Source organism: Carcharhinus amblyrhynchos, chromosome 8 (genome assembly GCF_965287045.1).
Source record: "Carcharhinus amblyrhynchos chromosome 8, sCarAmb.v2.hapA, whole genome shotgun sequence".
NCBI lineage: Eukaryota > Metazoa > Chordata > Chondrichthyes > Carcharhiniformes > Carcharhinidae > Carcharhinus > Carcharhinus amblyrhynchos.
In genome coordinates, this window is record NC_137331.1 from 76,269,188 (window position 1) to 76,291,831 (window position 22,644).

Below are 22,644 nucleotides of genomic sequence, written 5' to 3' on the forward strand. Positions count from 1 at the left end.
CCTAACCAAAGTTGTATATAGCTGCAACATGATTTTCCAATTCCTATACTCAATGCCCCAATTGACGAAGGCCAGCATGCCATATGCCTTCTTAGCAACCTTGTCCACCCAAGTTGCTGCCTTCAGGGAATTGTGGAGCTGCACACCAACATCCCTCTGCATGCTAATGTTTGTAAGGACTGTACCAGTCACTGTTAAGAGAATTTTTTGAAAATTCAGTTATGGGTTGTGGGCAAGGCCAGCATTTATTGCCCTTCCCTAGTTGCCCTTCAGAAAGTGGTGGTGAGCTGCCTTCTTGAAACGGTGCAGTCCCTGAGCTGTAGGTACACCTACAGTGCTTTGGAGAGGGAATTTAAGATTTTGACCCAGCAACAGTAAAGGAACAGCAATATATTTCTAAGTTAGGACTGTGAGTGATTTGGAAGGGAACCTCCATGTGGCAACATTCCCAGATATCTATTGCTCTTGTTCTTCTAGATGGTCATGGTCACGGGTTTGAAAGGTGCTGCTTAAGGAACCTTGGTGAGTTCCTGCAGTGCATCTTGTAGATTAAACACATGGCTGCCATAGTTCATTCATGCTGGGGGATTCAATGTTTGTGGAAGAGTAGCAATCAAGTGAGCTGCTTTGCCCTAGATGGTGTCAAGTTCCTTGAATGCTGTTGGAGCAAAGCTTGTGGGTTTACTATCAAATAAACTGGTTGGACTTTAACCTGGTGTTGTGAGAAGTTTCACAATCTCGTTGTCCAACGCCGGCATCTCCACATTGGAGATGCACTCAGCCAGGCAAGTGGAGAGCATTTCATCACATTCTTGACTTGTGTCTTGTCGATGGTGGTCAGGCTTTAGGGGGTCAGAAACGAGTTACTCATCACAGCATTCTGAGCCTTGGACCTGCTCTGGTAGCCACAGTATTTTCTGGCTCGTCCAGTTCAGTTTCTGGTCAGTAGTAACCCCACGATGTTGACAGTTGATAAGGGTAATGCAGTTGATGTGGTGTACATGAACTTTCAAAAAGGTGTTTTACAAAGTGCAGATAACAGGCTTGTCAGTGAAGTTAAAGCCAACAGAGTAAAAGGGTAGATATCAACAATGATATGAGTGACAGTGTTGACAGTTGTTTCTCAGGCTGTAGGAAGATATACAGTAGGATCCCCCAGGAGGTAGTCCTCAAACCATTGCTTTTCTTAGAATAGAATCCCTACAGTGCAGGAGGCCACCATTCGGCCCATCAAGTCTTCACCAACCACAATCCCACCCAGGCCCTATTTGCATAACCCTTCATATTCACCCTGCTAATACCCCTGACTAGCTTGGCCAATCAACCTAACCCACACATCTTTGGACTATGGGAGGAAACTGGAGCACCTGGAGGAAACCCACGCAGATACAGACAGAATGTGCAAACTCTACAGTGACCTGGCGCTATGAGGTAGCAGTGCTAACCACTGTGCAACCCCCCCTCCCCACTTTTCTTTCAACATTTCAAGATGACAGTTTGCAGATATTGTGAACTGCCATGAGGGTATTAATAGACTTGGAGAACATGGGCTAAAGGAATGAGGAATCAATTCATCTCTTAACCTAATCGCCAGGTCACTTCACTAGCCCTTTTTCATGCCGTCATAATTGCCCATATTTAAGTTTGAAATAATAGTTCTGGAACCATTCAATTGATCAATTCATAATGATCAATGCTTTCTACAGCATTCACAATGAAGTCATCATTTAATTCTAGTTCATTACACAATACCAGCTCTACTCTAGCCTGCTCTCTGGTGCCAGAATGAGCTGCTCTAAGAAACTATACTGAAAACATTACATGAATTCCTCATCTGGGCTACCTTTTACATCTGATTTTTGCAGATTACATGCACACTAAAATCTCCTATGATTATCACTATACCTTTCTGACAAACTCCCATTATTTAATTCCATTATGATCTGTCCTACTACATGGTTACTGCTAAATGGCATGAGGTTGGCAGAATACAAGAGCTGGGATGCTCTGCTGAGGCTTTACACGTCTCTGGTCAGGATACATTTGGAATATCGAAAGCAATTTTGGGCCCCATGTCTGAGGGAGGATGTGCTGGCCTTGGGGAAGGTTCAAAGCAGGTTCACAACAATGATCCCAGAAATGAAAGGCTTGACTTTTGAAGAATGCTTGAGGACTCTGGGTCTGTATTCAATCGAGTATAGAAGGATGAGGGGTGATCACATTGAAACTTACAGAAAACTGAAAGACTTGGATAGGGTGGACGTGGAGAAGATGTTTCCATTAGGCGGGAAAACTAGTATCCGAGGGCACAGCCTCAGAGTAAAGGGACAACCCTTTACAACCAACATCGAGGAATTTCTTCAACCAGGGGGTGGTGAACCTGTGGAATTCATTGCAACTGAAGGCTGTGGAGGCCAGTTCATTGAATGTATTTACGACATAGATAGGTTCTCGACTGGTAAGGGGATCACAAGGTTACAGGGAAAAGGTGGGCGAATGGGGCTGAGAAACATATCTGCTATGATCAAATGGCAGAGCAGACTCGGTGGCCAAATGGACTAATTCTGCTCTTACATCTTATGGTTTTATGATTGCAGGATCAACCTTCTGTCTGAGAGCTATTGCCAGGAGTCAAGGACAAAATACTTATTTTCTCAGTTTTTGGAACATCACACCTCATTATGCCTAGAGCGCTAGGCACAGAATCCCATCACACCTGGAACTGTTCAGACCAATTTCAAAGGGAACATCTGAGATGTTTTTTGCTAAGCCAATCATCTCATTCTGACGTAAGGATTTACTTTTTTCTTTCAAATTGGAATATATATGAGGTCCAATTTGAGACAACATATTCCAGTATTGTACAGTGCACTATTTCAAGATTACCTTGCCAAAGTAAGTAATGGCTTCCTTATATTTGTCAATAATATCCTCAGGACTCAGACAGTTCTTCGCTCTTCCAATCTCAGTACTAGTGTCTGCACTGATGCCATTTGTTGTCAACGCACCTGGAAATTTAGACAAGCAACAGAATAAGCATTTTGAAGTGAACATTCTATGTAGAAATCGCAATCTACGTCCACACGAGATATTAAAAGATCAAAACATAGTCGTTGAGCTACTTATAGTAAACAAGAACCACTACCCATTGCAACTCAAATCATTTTGTTTTGTTAGACGAAAACAGATGGGATGGCTCAAAAGACCATCTTCTATTCTGTAAACTTGCATCAGATCATAAAACATGCAGTTATTGTATCTTTTCAAAACAATGGCTTCTCATATCCATGATCCAGGAAGGCCAGAGGCAATGAATCGATAAACTCAAGTAATTCTGTGCTCTTCGGACCACAGCACTATACGAATAATTACCAGGGGCATGGTGATCCTTTGAAGCCCATATGAAACAAGCCACACTCTATTCAGTAATGTCATGCTTATGTCTCTCACTTCCTGCTTCAAGAGGACATTACGTTAGTCTCAAAGCCTACGTTCAGTGACTAGGTGGCCAGGATCTGATATAACTGAGTTATACAGTCCACATTCTTGGCTGTTGCTGGAGTAAAAGGAGTTCCAAATCTTCAACTGTAAACATACACCCTATAAGTAAAGGGCATCCAACACAGGTGAATCATTTGAAACAACAGCACCAAACATGGGATAAACAGAAGTGAACAGGATGCAAGCCAACTTTACTATTTTTTTAAAAAACCTCCCAATTAGAATATTTTTCTCACTTAGTCTCTTTCCACACTGGTAGGTTTTAAATCAGGTTAAAATCTGCCTTTAGCTTCCACTTCAAGCAACAGTCTCTTATGAGGTATTACATCGAATGCTTTCGCGCAGTCCATATAAATGGGATCCAAAAGCATTTCCTTGTCTACTACTTTATTCACTTCAAATAATACAAACAGATTCATCCCTTTATAAATCAATGCTGACTCTGATTAGCTAAAAAATAAAAAAGTGGTAGGATATGTGAGCACTTGGCTGCACAGGATTCAAGCTTATGAAACCAGAGACAGAACCTTATTGCACAAACAGGAAATTGGTTGAGTAGTAGTAAATAATGGCAAGGAGATACCTGCATCTGTGAACAATAACTAGTGATAACCTGGGATAATTTTTACTATAATTCCGAGAACAATTAATTATCAAAGCAATTCTTACAATATTCAGTTTCCTCAACTCTTCCAGGGACACATATTTTATATACTCTATTTTAAAAGTTCTATCTGCACTCCTTTCACAAGCTATGAAATTTCTCAAAGCCAAGAATGGTTATTCATATGACACTAGGAATGTGGAGGCATGCATCTCCCCAGCCTTCTCTGCAGTGAAGAATTTATAATACAAGAAATTTATGCCTATTTGTGAGACAAAGACACAATATCTGAGCTTTCCATTTAGAACATAGAACATAGAACATAGAACATTACAGCGCAGAACAGGCCCTTCGGCCCACGATGTTGCGCCGACCAGTTACAAAAACAATGACCCACTAGCCTATACCAATCCCTTTTCGTCCATAAACCTATCCAGAGATCTCTTAAACGCCCCCAAACTAGACGCATTTACAACTGCAGCAGGCAGGGCATTCCAATCCCTCACCACCCGCTGGGTAAAGAACCTACCCCTGACATCCGTCCTGTAGCTACCCCCCCTTAATTTAAAGCCATGCCCCCTCGTGCTAGCTTTCTCCATCCGAGGAAACAGGCGATCACTATCCACCCTATCTAAACCTCTAATCATCTTATATGTTTCAATAAGATCCCCTCTTAGCCGCCTTCTTTCCAACGAAAACAACCCTAGATCCCTCAGTCTCTCCTCATAGGACCTCCCCACCATACCAGGCAACATCCTAGTAAACCTCCTCTGCACCCTCTCCAACGCCTCCACATCCTTCTTGTAATGCGGGGACCAGAACTGCACACAGTACTCCAAGTGCGGCCGCACTAGAGTAGTGTACAGTTGCAACATTACACTGCGACTCCTAAATTCAATCCCCCTACCAATAAACGCCAAGACACCGTACGCCTTCTTGACAACCTTATCTACTTGATTCCCAACTTTCAGGGATCTATGTACACACACACCTAGATCCCTCTGTTCATCCACACTATTCAAAGTCCTCCCGTTAGCCCTATACTCGACACATCTGTTGCTCCTACCAAAGTGAATTACCTCACACTTCTCCGCATTAAATTCCATCCGCCACCTCTCGGCCCAGCTCTGCAACCTATCTAAGTCTCCCTGCAGACTATGACACCCTTCCTCACAATCTACCACACCTCCAACTTTGGTGTCATCAGCAAATTTACTAATCCACCCAACTATACCCTCATCCAGATCATTAATAAAAATTACAAACAACAGTGGCCCCAAAACAGATCACTGAGGCACACCACTCGTAACTGCACTCCATGATGAATATTTACCATCCACCACCACCCTCTGTCTCCTATCTGATAGCCAATTCCTGATCCAACTTCCTAGATTACCCACAATCCCATACATCTGCATTTTCTGCAGAAGCCTACCATGGTGAACCTTATCGAACGCCTTACTAAAATCCATGTATACCACGTCAACTGCCTTACCCCCATCCACCTCTTTGGTCACCTTCTCAAAAAACTCAATAAGGTTAGTAAGGCACGACCTACCTGCTACAAAACCATGCTGACTATTTCTAATCAATTCATTACACTCCAAATAACTATAAATCCTATCCCTAATAATTTTTTCTAAAACCTTGCCCACAACAGAAGTAAGACTCACCGGTCTATAATTCCCGGCAAAGTCTCTGTTCCCCTTCTTAAACAATGGGACAACATTCGCTATCCTCCAATCCTCCGGGACTACACCAGAGACCAATGACGACCTGAAGATCTGAGCCAGAGGCTCTGCAATCACCTCTCTAGCCTCCCAGAGAATCCTAGGGTAGATCCCATCCGGACCAGGGGACTTATCTATTTTCAGCCCCTCAAGAATTTCCAGCACATCCTCTTTATCAACCGTAATACTGTCTATTTTACACCCCTGCAACCCAATGTCCTCCTCAGCTATATTCATGTCCCCCTGCGTGAACACCGAAGAGAAATATTGGTTCAATACTTCTCCAATCTCCTCCGGTTCCACACACAACTTCCCCCTGCTGTCTGTAACTGGCCCTAATCTTGCCCTGACCAACCTTCTGTTCTTGACATACTTATAGAACGCCTTAGGATTCTCCTTAATCCTATCAGCCAAAGTCTTCTCATGATTCAATGTATTTCACTGCTTGGACTATTGGCCAATGAGCTGATGAATAACAGAGATCCTATCAAAGGGAAGGTAGGACTGTTAGGAAAAACATTCAGGCACACATTTCTATCATGCTACCTGTACCATGGCCAAATTTCCCTCCAATTCTATATTCAAGTATTAGAACATTTAAATTCATATTATTTGGATCAATAAGATTTTCAAATAAAATTGCTGTTGGAAATAACTTGGAGCTCCCTTTAGAAGAAATTAGACACAGCTCTTAGGGCCAAAGGTATCAAGGGATACATGGAGGGAGGGGGATCAGGATGTTAAATTTGATGATCAGTCGTGATCAAAATGAATGGCTGTGCAGGCTCAAAAGGGACGAATGGCCTATTTCTCTTCTAGTTTCTATGTTCTCTAAAGTTCAGACCGTAATCAGTCAGGATAGGCAATGACACCTCCTCCATGATTTTCCTCATCACCGGTGCCCCACAAGGCTGTGTCCTCAGCCCTTTACTCTACTCCTCACACACGTAAGACTGTGCGGTCAAATTCCCCTCCAATTCGATATTCAAGTTTACTGATGATGCCACCATAGTGGGTCGGCTCTCAAACAATGATGAGACATGCCCCTCTCAACATCAATGAGGATGAAGTGGAAATGGTCACAAGCTTCAAGTTTAGATGTCCAAGTCACCAACCTGTCCTGGTCCCTCCACACCAATGTTATAGTTAAGAAAGCCCACCAAAGCCTCTACTTTCTCAGGAGGCTAAGGAAATTCAGTAAGCCTGCTATGATTTGCACCAACTTTTACAGTTGCACTATAGAAAACATCCTTTCTGGATGTATCAAGGCTTGGGATGGCTCCTGCTCTGACCAAAACCACAAACGACAAAAGGTTGTGAACATAGCCCAGTCCATCACAGAAAAAAGCCCTCCATCCATTGACTGTCTACACCCTCCGTTGCCTCAGAAAAGCAGCCAGTATAATCAAGGACCCCAGCACCCTAGATATACTCTTTCACGTTCTTCCACTGGGAAAAAGATATACAAGTCTGAGATCACATACCAACCAATTTAAGATCAGCTTCTTCTCTACGAGACTTTTCAATGTTCCTACCTTAAAGTTGATCTTTCTCTACACCCTAGCTATGACTGTAGCACTGCATTCTGCACCCTCTCCTTTTCTTCTCCTGTGTACTCTATGAACAGTATACTTTGTCTTACAGCACACAGAAACAATACTTTTCATCATATGCCAATATGTGTAACAATAATAAATCAAATTAAATTAAAACGAAGCACAAGTCAGGAGTACAATGGAATACTCTGCATTTTGCCTGATGAATGCAGCTCCAACAACACAAAAGAAGCTTGGCTCCATCCAGGACGAAACAGCCCACTTGACTGGGACTGGCATCCCTTCAACAAATGCACAGTGGCAGCATTGTGTACCATCTACAAAATGTACTGCAGGAACTCATCAAGACGCCTTAGATAACACCCTGCAAACCTGCGACTGATACCATCTAGAAGACCAAGTTTCCCTTCCAAGTTGCACATCATCCTGAGTTGGAACTATATTGCCATTCATACACTGCATCGGAGTCAGAATCCTGGAACTTGCTCCCCAACAGCATGGTGTATCTACAGCAGTTGACCACCATCTTCACAAGGGCAATTAAATGCTGGCCAAGTGATGCCCACATCCCAAAAATGATTTTTTAAAAATTCGTGCTTCCAATTGTCACATATGTCTCCCTTTTACATTGTCCATTTCTGACTTTCCCTTCATAGAATATTAGAGCACAGATCTCTGCATTGGTTATTTCGAAAAGCAATTCTGTTAGTCTCACTTCCCCACTTCTTCTCCCATTCTCCTACCACTTTTTTCTCTTTACTTTTAATCCAATTCCCTTTTGAAGGTGACTGTTGAATTTGCATCCATCACCTTACCAGACTGTGCATCCCAAATACAAATCACATATTACAGAAAATATTTCTTCATGGTGCTTCAAGTTCTTTTGCCAATCACCTTAAATCTATGCCATTGGCAGCTGATCCTTTAGGCACTGGATACAGATTTTATTTACTTTCCTATTTTGAAGCAGTTGTTAAAACCTTTCCTTTTGGCTAAGATTTCAGTCATCTGACCCAGTATCTCCTCCTGTGCCTTGGCATCATGTTTTATAATTTGTCTTGGGACATTTTGTTACATTATTAATAATTATTGTGTTTACTTTGAACACTATCAAATCTCCCCAGCCTCCTCTGCTCTGACAAGTACAATCCCAGCTTCGCTAGTCTACCAATATAACTGTAATTCCTCAACTTGAGCATTCCATTCACCTCTTCAACCCCTTCAACCACATGCAATGCCTTTCCTTTTTCCCCGCCTGCATTCCTACCTCCTTAAGATGCCTGCCCCCTTCCAACCCAATGTCTCTTTAACCAAGTCAGTGATTCATTGTGGCCTTTATCATTGGCCTGCTTGCAATCCAGCAGCACCCCCAACAGCTACCAGGACTGGAAGAGTTGCTAACCATTTCCCAATGGTGGGACTTCTTTCCAATGAGGAGCAAAAGTCCAACACTTTCCTTGTTGCAGGTGGTGACAACATGTTATTGCTGTGCAGAGATGTTTGTTCCAAACGATTCTAACCAATGGCAAGAGTTAATTTGGATTTTGCCTTATTTCATCGAATCTCTACAGTGCAGAGGAGGCCATTCAGCCCATCGAGTCTGCACAGACTCTCGGACTGGGTATCTTACCCAGGCCTTTTTTCTGTCATTCATGATTTATGTAAATTGAAGATTTGGAACTTAAAATATTTTAAATGAAATGTTTCCTATCTGAAACTGCGTAAAAGTTACAACACTCCAGCTGAGGCCAAACTAGTGTTTTCTTTACAATAAAATAACTTCATGGTTTTCAAACTTGATGTCTCTATTTATAAAACTCAGGGTTCCATATGTTTTGATCAACTCTAGTGCCTTCATTAAGCAATAATATTCTAGGCTACGCAGAGACTTCATAAACACACCTGTTCACAATTTTCTTCTCAACCTACTGTCTGTAAAGACCCAGCAGTTTCTACATCATAGCTGCTGTGCTAATCTTTCAAGTCACAACCTATATAAATGTACATTTTTATACAAGATCAAGTTTGTTGCTAAATGAAAGCCCACTAAATTAACTGCTAAAAGTTCCCTTGCTTCCTAGTTAATTAGATCTGCACGACATGCATGAGACATTAGGCCAGATTCTCCAACCTAGTTTGCAGCTGAGATTCTCTGGTCCTGCTGCAGTGCATGGAGATTTGGCTGTGCGCCAACTTCTCCATTCTCACTGATAGTGATGGCAAGGTGTATGACATTAGAGAATTCCAGCCCTTGTCTCTTGCATCTTTTGGAGAGACTAATGGTTTCCCTGCTGTTGCTCTTTTTTGGAAGGAGATTAAAACAGTAGAAAAACAAACAAAAAGGATTGGAGTCCATGAAGAAGGTATTTTGTATTGTATTGTACCACACTCTTTTCGATTGATGTGAACCCTGAAATAAGCAGCCAGCCTCTGTTGATACTGCCTTCCCATTGGGGATAGGAGAGAATAATATCAGATGTGAGGATTTTTAAGTGCTAAGGGCTTCAATTCTGTTAACCTTTATCCTAATATTTGTCTTAGATTTTCAGACTTTGCATCAGTCAATTGAGCTAAACACGTGGCCGGGGGGGGGGGGATTTTTCTTCTAACACACATTTTCTGAATATTTCAAAAATCATTGTTTCCTGTCTTTATAAATCATCCAATCCATAGCTAAAATACTTCACAAATTTGTTTATTTTGCATAAATAAAAAAACACTGAAAAGAAACTGCTGAGATACACCATGCAAACATTTAAAAGTTTCAGAAGTGGGATATCATGAGTTGAGATGACAAATCTTCTCTGACAGCCATATTAAAAAAGACTTTTTTTCTAAGTTTCACTGGTGTAAAATCATTATACGTGACTGTAGAAGAGAACACCAGAAGAAAATTAACAAACTTGCACCAAATATTAACAAGCAGCAAAATCCAGAAGACTTTTTAACCTACTAGCAGCTCTGTGCCACGTGTTAACCAAACAGTATTATTTTTCTATAGAAACTTTGATGTATGTTTTCTGATTTAAATTGCAACAGTTTAGAATCTTGATCTCTTCATGCAAGCAATATCTTATGTGTAAGCAAACAGATAGCAAGGAAAGAACAAAAGCAAAAACAAATTAATAAAGCAAAGAAATACGGTACCTGGATCAATGAGAACTTCCTGTGCCCCTAGAAGTGGGAACAAACAATTGTCTTTCACTCCCTTTGCACACTCATTTAAAAAAAAAAATCAACATTGTTATTTAATCTATTCAATGCACTCAAAGGTAACCTCTTAAAATAATCTCTGCAACATCTCCCTGCTCCTCTGTCACTTCTAATTATACACCGTCAGTGTTCAAAAATCAAAATATCCTCTTCTTGTTGGAGCACAGAATTGCAAACATTAGTCTTTCAAATAAATACAGCAAGATTTCCATGGAATTAAACTTTGCCATAGTTTTTGACCATTCTCCAGTCTCTTTTAGCCTTTATCCAAATGTAATATAAATGTAATACATGTAAATAAAAAATTGCATGGGCTTATTTTCAAGCCTAAGGTCCAAGAGAAAAGCCAAATGATAGTGTTCTAATTCTCTCTGGCTAAGTGACCAAATGAAAAGCACTTGAACTGCATTCAGATCAAATGTAAAGTGGCTTGAAAAATCTCAAATGAACTCCGACTGGACAAGATTCCATTGCATAAATTACATGGTTCGCAAACTGGTAATCTTACTCAAAAGCCAAAACTACTATTGTTGTGGCAAGTAGAAAAGTAGGATATGTTCTACCAAAGTTAAGGTTATTGGTTCAACGTAAAGAGAGTTTTATTCAGCACCAATGCTTAGTGGATGCCCAAGTGGAAATAGTGTACCCAGATAATAAGTTGCAAAAGCATTACGCCGCAGATGCTGAAACAAAATGAAATGTACAGAAAATGGTAGAAACTCAGGTTAGGCAGCATCTGCGGAGAAGGGAAGTTACGAATAATATTTCGGGTTGATTTTCATCAAAACCCATTGTTACCACATTAAGCAAAAACCAGCAAAACAAATTCAGACAAGGAAGGCCATCTCACAATAAAAACAAGGGAGAAGGGAAATCTTTAAGACATTTAGCAAGTCCTTCTCTTAGGACGGGAAAATATGATAATTCACCTTGCAGAAATTTTTCAAAATTAAAATATACTCTTCGATAGGATCAGCAGCAACAGGCCCTGGCTTAATCATGGAACAGCAAGGCAACAACTGAATAGGGATAATGAAGGATAGACTGAGGCCAGCATACAAAACGCAGCAAACCCCTGCCAGATATTGAAGGAAATGAGGCCAGTATGGGAGTGGGAGGCCATGCAAAAGGCAAAGGCCAAAAGCATTAAAATTCACTTATTGTACCTGCACACAAACGGCAATAATTGAAGGTCGAGCAAACTGTAAAAATGGAAAAGTTGTTATTTTGTGGCAGGCGGACTTAGATGATTCACACCACATCGTTGGGAAATTTGCAACTATGCCGGCAGGCAAGTTTCCTTGCTCCCAAGTTTCCATTACAAAAATGGTAAAACTTTTTCCTTTATAATGAATTGGCACAAAAAGCAACCAAATCTTGACCCTAAGGCAGGAATTTTCAATCAAACATATATGCAGAATCCACTCAACTAATCTGATCATTTTATACAAATGAATAATGAGTGAAAACGATTTAAAACTTAAATTTCAATCAATCAATCTGTCCTACATACAATGCTTTCTATAAGCCAACATGCTTTCATCAGAACCCAATTATTTTACTGAGGAATTTGATTCACTTTAAAATTTACTTTTTCTGCCAAAACATAAAAATTACCTGAGTAAATCTGGGACCAGGGGATTGCTTATTTCTTTCATGGGATAGGGCCATCATCGGCAAGGCCAGCATTTGCTGCACTTGAACTGAGTGGCTTACTAGGCCATTTCAGAAGACAATTAAGACTCAACCATATTGCTGTAGGTCTGGAGTCACATGTAGGCTAGGCCACATACGGATGGTCGATTTCGTTTCCTAAGGACATTAATGAACCAGGCTTCTTTTTACAACATCCCATAATAGTTTCATGGCTACCATTACAGAGATTAACTTTGCACTCCAGATTTATTACTGTAACTCAAATTCCACAATCTTCTGTGATGCAATTTGAACTCATGTCTTAACAACATTAGTTTGAACCTGTGGAATACTGGTCCGGTGACATTACCTTATGCCATCATATTCCCCTAATTGTACATAGCTAACACAAGCAACGAAAGAAAAAACTTCTACAACCAAACCAAAGTTTGAAATCAGCTTTGCACAGCAAGCACATTCCAGTATTACAACAAATATCAAAGAAGAAAAAATCAAATTCTTGGCTATTAACTCTGGGAGCTTGTTACAGACTGTTCAGGTTTATCACCTCTCTCACAGTAATTTTACACCTGATATTATGCAACTATTAACAGTCAATTATGTGGAGTATAAAGCCACTCCTTGGCGCATGCATTATAACACCATCCATAACAGAATGTCACATTCTTTCACCTATTGCTGGTCCGCAGAAAACACTGATCGTCTTCCTATATAAGAGGCCACACTGTTTAGCAATGTTTCAGGTAATTACTTCTGCAAGAATATCATCCCTTGGTATTCATAGATATTGTGCCAATAGAGTGAGCAGATAGTGAGACAGGGGTAATATGCCACCTTTACTACCCACTTCAGAATTGTATGATGACTTATAATTTATGTGCATCTTCCACAACGGAATGGATGCAAGTTTTATGTAGTGCAAAGGAAGTTCCAGGGATAGCTGTGCTTCTTTGAGAGAGGGCTCACAATTAGGCTACTGCTTAGGAAATTCAAAGTTGCTTCTTTTGTAACTCAAGAAATACAATATTCTAACATAAGGTTACAACCATTCTGTGTCATTCTTAGTTGAAGACAGCACAGAACAGAGAGCAAAGGAGCAAAAACAAAAGGTAGGTAAATCATACTTCCCACAAGTTGTCTAAACACAGGTAAAACAAAAGCATTGAAGCATGCTTCCTCTTCTACCATTATTTGTTGTACAGTAGATGGGCGCTGATGTATGCAGTACATTACAAATAGGGCAACATGACAGGAAAACAAAAGAGGAAGGTATAAACGGAAACTAGCATCAATAAAATGGGACTATACACTAAGTTTCTGGTTTTCTAAACTCAGTTTTCTCTGTTCTACTCAAGCTATTACGACCCTCTCTGGAGTACACTACCACAGAAATCAAGTAACTCATCTAAGTGGCTATTTTTCTAATGTGAAAATTGGCCATTGAAAAAGTTGACAGCAGAGGATTACTGCATCCTCAAACCATATAAGTAATCTACACATACATTCTTCCTGAAATAATTAGTAGTAGGCCGTCAAGAGAAGGAATCTTGGCCTATTATCTCCTCCCAACTCTAGGATTAGGATCCAATTGTAGTAACCAAAACACACCCACAAATCTCAGTCAGAATAGGTTATATCAGGCACCTGGGCTTGATCAGTTCAGTTACTCAATAGCTAAATTTACTGAACCATCAAACAAGCCAGAGTATTTAAAGAATGAGTGAAGATGCACAAACATAATTCTTCAGACTATAGTATTCATGTACTATTTTCTACATTTCTTACTGAATTACATTGTTCAATACTTCAGTAAAGTCTTCTATTGATCCTGTATTAGAGGTAATTTCTTTCCTAGGATAGTATGGATGAATAAGCCAAATTATGCAAGTTCTTTCATTTAAAAAAATTATATTCCAATACATTTGCCAATTGCAAGTGCTCCACTTTCTTCACCACAAGTGAAAAAGTACTTCCTTCGTGAACTATTTGGGTATTTGTTCGATATGAATCTCATTACAATAAAATATAAACACATAGTAATGTCTATCTGATTTTCTATATATATTGTAATGAACCAAAATTGTGTTAACTGAATTATTCCTTTTTTTTATTAAAACTGAACAATTGACCATACAATTCTCAACTCAAGACACTAACAAGGATTTCTAATGCATTGGAAGACATTCATTATTGTATGCTTTATGTATAAAAAGATCACAAGCATTATATGTTCGTTATAAATTATACTATTAATTTCAAGAAACATAGAAGATTTACCAACCATAAAATACTGCTTACTTACCATGTCGATGTCGCTTGCCAGCCTCAGGTGGTAAACACACATAAGGTCTGCGAGTTGATGGTTTTGAGCCAGTGCCACTTGGATAATGGTAGATCACAGAAGATGAACACAAACCTTCCAATGCAGCTAAATAACAAAGTAGTATTTCTTAGTTTGAGACTAAACCACAAAACCCAAACAGACGCTATGCGCTTCCTGGACCAAAGGCATGAAGCACAATAAACAATCTATTAACATAATATGGCAAATGTTATGGAATAGAGCAAATTTCATCCACTAAAATGAAAAGGATATTTTGAAATTGTGAATTTAGCTTCATACACAATGCATCATATTAAGCAACCAGAATATCCATTTAATCCACAAATGAATGACTTCTCATCTTCAGTGATTTCAATCTCCATCACAACTTATCATGTACTCTTCCAAGTTCACGAACCTCTTATCCTCCCAAATCCCTTCTATGTAAAATTCCCAACCCACATTCATAACCACTCCTTTGATCTTGCCATCTCGCATTGTCTCACTACTCCCATAATCTCAATCACAGATAAAACCGTCTTTGAACATTTGTATCATTCACCACCCACATCCTGACCCCCTTCCTCCCTTCCCATGTCCCAACCCTACCTCCTTCTGCATTGGTCCTTGGAAAAACCTCAAATTAAATTACAACCACACTTTCAAAATCTTAATTATCTAGTCTAAGACATTCAATTCACTGCAACATTTTTGCAGCTACTGATTTACTCAGTGTCCTCACCGCCACCTTTGACGTCTAGGTCCCCAATAAGAGCGTTACACCCTCCTGCCCTGGTTGTTTCCAAGTACAGCCCTCTTCTCTGCCCATTTAACTCCAAGGAACACAGACGTAAAATGAAATAGCACACAAGTGGCTTAGCCATTTATAACCAGATCAAATTGTACCACACAAATCATCACCAGGTCCTACTCTTGTCTGCTGCAACTGCTCACATGGAAAAAAAAGTCCCCAATTCTCCCTGCACCCTCCACTTTCAACAAGTGCAAAGTATTCATGGATTTTTCCATCACCAAGATTAAGACATCCATCAGCTACCTCTTATTGCACACCTCTCCCTTCCACTAGCCTGCTTGGCAAAATTTCCTTTAACCGCTTCCTTGCCTTAGCCCAAACTCTCTTCTTTCTTGATTCCCTATCTCCTTTCATACCCTCTGAGCTCATCTTGTCCAGAAAACCCACTCCTGTTCCCTGGATCCTATTCCCAATAAACTGACCACCCAACCTCTTTTCATGGCCCTTATGATAAAAACGTTGTAGAACACCAGCAATCTCCTCAAGGTGTTGTTCCTCTCTCCTTTAAATCTGCTGTCATCACTCTCCTCAAAAACCAACCCCTGGCCTTCCATCCTCTCTCTAACCTTTCCTTTCCAAAGTCCTTTAGAACGTTCGCCTCTCAAATCTGTTCCTAATTTTCGGGAACTCCCTGCTTCAATCTCACAAATGATCAAAACTACTCTTATCAAAGTCATAAGTGACATCTCATGTGACTGTGGTAAAGGTAAATTTTTCCTCCATATCCTACTCAACCTGTTTGCAGCCTTAGACATGGTTGGTCACATCATTCTCCTTCACTGGCTCCGCAGTCATCCAACTTGTTGGGGCTGCTCTCAATGTTCTACTCTTATTTACCCAACTGTAACCAGAAAATAATTTGCAAGGGTTTCCTCCTCCTGCCCTCGCACCGTAACTACTGAATCTTGGGGGACACCAATCCTTGGCATCCTCCTTTTCTGATCTATATGTTCTAAAATTTATTTCTGGGATATGAGCATCACTGGCTCGGCCAGCATTTACTTGTCACCCGTGTTGCCCCTTGACATGATCATCTCAAGGCACAGCATTAATTTTCACATGTATATTTACAATACCCAGGTTAAGCCAGAGTGTTCATAAGCTTGATATCATATCTGATTCGGAGATGAACTCCCAATCTCTCATTCATGCCATTTCTAAAAACTGTGTATTTCCACCTCCATAATATCACTCTACTTTATCCCTGCCTCAGTTTGTGCTGCTGAAACCCTAATCTGTCTCTTCATGAACTCAAGGCTGGGCCTTTCCAACACATTCCTGGCTGGTCTTCTACATTCTATCCTCCATAAGCCTGAGATGATCCAAACATCAGCTGCCTGTGACTTAACTCAGTGAATGTCAGTTTCCCATCACCTCTGTGCTTGCACATCTACATTGACTCCTGGTCAAGCAATGTTTTGATTTTTAACTGTTTTCAAATCCTTCCATGGCCTTGCCCCTTCCTATCTCAATCTCCTCAACTCCAACAAACCTCGTGGATAAGAGTAACCCAACTTTTGGGCTGTTGTGCATTCCCAATCATAACTATTGCATGATCGATGACCACGTCTTCCAATTGCTTTTCAAATTTTTCCAACTCCAATTTTCCAATTAGAACCTAAAATTCCATCCCAACATCGCTCCACTTCTATAGCTAGTCCTCAAACCTACAATACAACTGGTTCCTGAAAACCATATCTCAAGGTGATATGTCATACATTGGAACCAATTTTCCCATAAGTGAAAGGTTTGATTCCTGAACCAAGGCCTGATACCCCAGCTACAAAAACAATCCAGAACTTTTAATCAAATATTTTTTAAGAAGTTATAATATAAATTTTTAAGGAAAACTTTGGAAATGCAGGGTGGGATTTTTCAATCCCAGGGTCAGAAAATCCCACCCGAAGTCAATGGGCCTTTGCAATGCCCACCCCCGCCTTCAATGATTCCCGTGGCAAGCAGGATGCAAAAATTCCACCCAAAGATTCGCCAAGTAAAAACACATCAGAACAAAGTGTCAAGTCAGGGAGATGGCAGTGCAGAATGTTGTTGGGCACGTATAAATGTTTGAACTGGTTCACTGGTACAGTAAAGTCAAAACTGACGCAAATTCAAAATATTCCTGTCAAGTGCAGTTTTATTGCAACACAAACATTGTAAAGTCAAGGATTGCCTGCATCCTGTTTTTTTTCCCTTTGAGGGACTTCTTAGACTAAGCTTTTGGCCATCTAATGCACTTGTGGAGTGCTTTGGGATATTTCATGACATTAGATATATTATAACACCACTACCTCCCCCAACCCCCTCCCACCACCCAAGGATCAGGTCACTTCATTTTAATTCTCCACCTTGTCCCAACCTATCTCAACTCCTCCCTCAGGATTCCATTAAGCCTCAAGATAAGTTCAAGGAACAGCATCTCGTCTTTGCCCAAGCATCTTCAGAACTGAACAGAATTTCATCATTTCAAGCCTAAACCCCACCCCCACCTTCTCTCTTTTTCCTTTGATTTTACTATTTTTTATCCCTCTTGTTTGAATTCAGATAGCAGGTGATCATTCTGCCATTCACAATTTCTCTGGACACATCTTAACTTTCCTTGTCCCATCATCACTCCCTTTGGCTCTGCATCACCTACCGTCTGTCATTTCATCTCTCCTGTCTTCCACTATCACGTACCTTCACTCTTCTTTTTCCAGCCTACACCCTTCACACTTGTTCAAAACCTATTCAATTTTTAACATTTCCCAGTTCTGATGAAAGGTTGTTAACCTGAAAAGGTTAATCCTATTTCTCTCTCTCTCCACATCCACTGCACAGCCTACAGAGTATTCCCAAATTTCTCCTGTTTGTATTTAGGATAAATTGGCAGCCTTTGCTGGGACCTGGTACATTCTGATCTTCTGTTCCCACTACCACAATATCAAGCAACTAAATTAGGAGTATAATTCTCAGCCCATGTTTGAAGAAAATAATATTCAACAATCTAGTACATACAATTACTTAAATCATGAATATTCTCAACTACATTGAGTCCTTTTTAAAATTTGACCAAAGGAAATTTAGCATGCCAATTTTGGGAAGCTCCTCAAAGAACAGCACAGCCCTTCAGCCCTACAAGCCCACACTGCCCATTTTAACACTGAGTGCCTTATTCAAGTCTTTCATCAATTGTCGACATTTTTGTCTACCTCTAGTGGAACTCCACAATAAAGGGAATTATATGTACGCCAGATTAAGGGAGATCCAATTCAAGGACAATTTATTGACACCAATCCGCCTAAAAAGCACATTTTTGGGATATGGGAGGAAACGGGAGCACCCGGAGAAAACCCACGCAAGCATGGGGAGAATGTCTGTGGGAGTTTGCACATTGATCCAAGCCGGAGATCCGGCCCGGGTCCCTGTAACTGTATAGCAGACAGTGATAGTCACGAGCTACCCGTCAATTGGTCCAGACTAAGCGTACACTAACGGACGTGAAGCACTAGGCAACTCTCGAAGCAACATCCAAGAGCAACCCTCATACGACCCACCGCGTGTATGCGCCTTGTTGGCCAACAAGGCAGACCGAATCGCCTGTGGATGTAAAAGGAGACATCAATAAACACAAATAGACATACAACAGGCTATACAGACAGTAACGGAAGATCCCCAATAGCTCCAACGTAAGTGACAAGGTGAGCCTTAAAATTTGTTGGACGACTGATAGGAATCTATTAATTCCCAGGAACGTCCTGAGGCTCTTGATCTTCAACTCGAACATTCTTTTGTATCCCTCCATCTGCCGTCTGCTCGTGACTATCCAGCTAAATCTTAAACAACCCTAGCGTGTCTGCCTCCACCACCCTGCTTGGCAGTGCATTCCAGGCCCCCACCACCCTCTGTAAAAAAACATCCCTGACATCTGAGTTGTACCTCGCCCCTTGTGATCGTTGCCTCCAACCTGGGAAAAAGCTTCCCACAGTTCACCCTATCTATACCCTTCATAATCTTATACACCTCCATCAGGTCTCCCCTCATTCTCTGTCTTTCCAGGAAGAACAACCCCAGTTTGCCCAATGTCTCCTCATAGCGAAGACCCTCCATACCAGGCAACATCCTGGTAAACCTCCTCTGCACTCTAAGGCTTCCACATCCTTCCGGTAGTGCGGCGACCAGAACTGGATGCAGTACTCTAAGTGTGGTCTAACCAACGTTCTATACAACTGCAACATCAGATTCCAGCTTTTATACTCTATACCCTTCTTATAAAGGCAAGCAAACTATATGCCTTCTTCACCACCTTCTCCACCGATGCTGCCACCTTCAAGGACTTGTGAACTTGCACACCTAGGCTCCTCTGTGTTTCTGTACTCTTAATGGTCCTACCATTTATTATAAACTCCCCCCTACATTTATTCTTACAAAATGCATCACCTCGCATTTATCTGGACTAAATTCCATCTGCCATTTCTCCGCCCAATTTACCAGCCTATCTATATCATGCTGTATTGTCTGACACCGTTCATCACTATCAGCAAGTCCAGCCATCTTCGTCTCATTCTCAGCCCTTCCTAAAATGCCTGTTCTTGTCTCAGTGAACTGTGAAATATATCACACCTTTAATAGATGCAATGTGAAAGTTATTCTACATTTATGAATAGGCATGCCAATTTACAGCTGGTCAGACATGAACAGGTATCCAGAATTAGGCAAGAGTCAAACAGAATTACATATGAAAAGGTTATGTGGCTTAGCTGTATACAATTTTTGTGGACAAGCCTCTCTCACAGTAGCATATAATCTTTTACCAGGAGATTATTATTCCATCTATCCCAACCATAGAAGTTTACCATTGTGAATAGCCACGATTCTGAAACTAGTCACCCCACATTACATGACCCAACAGGAGATTATCCAGTCCTTTCTGAATACCTAGCTGCCCGATTCCGATATTCTCAGCAATTCCATCAACCATTTTTAGTAAATCTGATGTCTGCATTTCTTGTTTTCCTTTGATGTCTCAATTTTGAACTGTATCATTAAGTCCATAACCTTTATGCTCAATATTAATATCTTGTGTCCCATGCGCAAGAAAATTCCATTCCAGGGTATCTAATCTTGCTCAATATCTCAGTCCTCTTAGCACAGGAATCAGCCTCAAAAGATTCCACTTATTCCCTCCAATAATTCCTGCTTCACATGATATGAGAATAAAACTGAACGAACTGCTTTAGATGCAGCCTCACAAACCTCAGTAATATTAGCCTTCAATTAGAAGGTGCACCTGCTTGTTATAAATTCCAACATTTTATCATCTTTCTGGCTGGCCCACTTGCAAATACAACATTAATTTAACTGACCTAATTATGAAACTTGCCAATCTGATATCTGCACTGTTACCTCAAGTTTGTTATTATTTAACAGATATTCCACATTCTTAATTATTCTACCTGATTTCATGACTTTACTTATACTGTGAACTTATATTGTTCACCCATTGAAGTAACATATCCAGAAGCCTTTAGGTGATTGCAAACTAATTAGCTGCATTACCCACTGCATCCAGTTTGATATTTCAACCAAACATTCCATCCTTTAAGTCACTGCTAAAAAATGTGGCCCCAACAAACCTTTGCAACTCCATTAGCAACCAGTTTCTATTCTACCCACGTGGGTAACAACCTTTTGCTTTTCACCCTTCGGCACTGCATCAAACCAGCTTAAAATCCTTGTCACTGACAAGGTTCAAATGTAAATATAAGGCTCAAATATAAAACAAGACAGAAGCTTATTCATAGAATCCCTACAGTACAGAAGGCGGCCATTCGGCCCATCAAGCCTGCACCAATCACAATCCCACCTTATCCCTGTAACCCCACATATTTATTTACTTTGCTAATCCCCCAAAATTAGTCAATTTAGGATGGCCAATCAACCTAACCCGCACATCTTTGGACTGTGGGAGAAAACTGCAGCACATGGGGGAAACCTATGCTGACATGGGGAGAATGTGCAAATTTCACACAGTGACTTAAGCCAGGAATCGAACCCAGGTCTTTAGGGCTGCGAAACAGCAGTGCTAACCACTGCGTGTCACCTTCCTCCTGCCTTTGCCATTGTTTTTTCCCCTACTTGATCTACCCACGTTGACAAAGTGTACTGCAATATCACTGTCTTCTGGTCAATGTGCATCACACGATTGTTAATTATTCCACTTTGCTAAAAAGACAAGAAACTGCTACGCAGCATGCAATCCAAACAGCCAAAAAGTTTTTTTATATTTCAAATTATGTCCATTTTAATAGTCATAACATTGCAGGGTTTCCAGTGGGAGCAACAATGTAGCCCAGACAAAACAAATACATTGTTGGATTTATTTGAATATATTACCAATCATCCTCAATCTTATTTTACTCAGCATGCAATAAAAAGCGAGAAATGGCCATTTTCCATATGCAATCAAAAGTGAAATGGCCATTTTTCTCCATGTTCAGTTTTTCTAAAAAACAAATCATACTTTGAAATCTTACTTTTGGCTCTAATCAGAAGAGACAACCAGTAGTGGCACACTTTAGACACAATCATTCACAATTTACAGCATCAATTAATTTTACACACCAAATAACTCACCTCCCAACCAGAGAAAGTCATTCACAGAACGTAGTAGTTCTACAGCCATATGGTAATGCACAAGAGCATCTTGCAGCATGCCCGCTTGCAAACAAAGATCACCAACATGTTTCCGCATTCTGCCTTGACAACGCTTCTTATAATGTCTAAGATCAAAACAAAATAATTGTTAGGGCAGTATGATTCCAGGAGGTGTAGTCTATGAAAGTTTAATGCATATTTATTCATATTTTTGATTAGACCCTTTGAATTCCCATTTCCACATTGGTCAATGAAGCAATACCAAAGTAGCATTATAGATTAACTAGTTTCTAATAACTGAGTTGTTCTGTTTCATACCAACATTAGATTACAATGAACAGCATACTACAAGAGAATCAATCTACAATCCCAAGGCTCTCATTCCAATCAAATGTAACTGGACTTAAATGGAAAACCAGCTGACAATTACTTTAACCAGAATTTTTAAAAAATGCTTAAATTGTAATCTAATTCCAATAATTGACCAGATGGTATGTGGTTTTCAATACTTCAGCATCTGCAGTTCAAATAGTTTACAGTACATGCTGATTGAAATAAAAAAAAGTTCAGTTTTCTCATTAACAAAATTCTCATGATAAAGTCTGTTCATG

General features: G+C 40.4%; 1 protein-coding gene across 3 annotated transcripts in view; it reads right to left on the minus strand.

Annotated features, from left to right (window-relative positions):
- The window catches only part of trappc9 (trafficking protein particle complex subunit 9), a 719,084-nt gene that overhangs the window by 665,366 nt on the left and 31,074 nt on the right, over positions 1 to 22,644 (minus strand). For 2 of the 3 annotated variants that reach the window (XM_080194286.1, XM_080194285.1), the window contains exons 3-6: positions 22,013 to 22,158; positions 14,563 to 14,688; positions 10,539 to 10,565; positions 2,887 to 3,008 (exon numbers count right to left, since the gene is read on the minus strand). In XM_080194286.1, coding sequence (XP_080050412.1) covers positions 2,887 to 3,008; positions 10,539 to 10,565; positions 14,563 to 14,688; positions 22,013 to 22,158 — 421 coding nt within the window. The remainder of the gene's footprint in view (positions 1 to 2,886; positions 3,009 to 10,538; positions 10,566 to 14,562; positions 14,689 to 22,012; positions 22,159 to 22,644) is intronic. The other variant, XM_080194288.1, reaches the window with a different exon arrangement.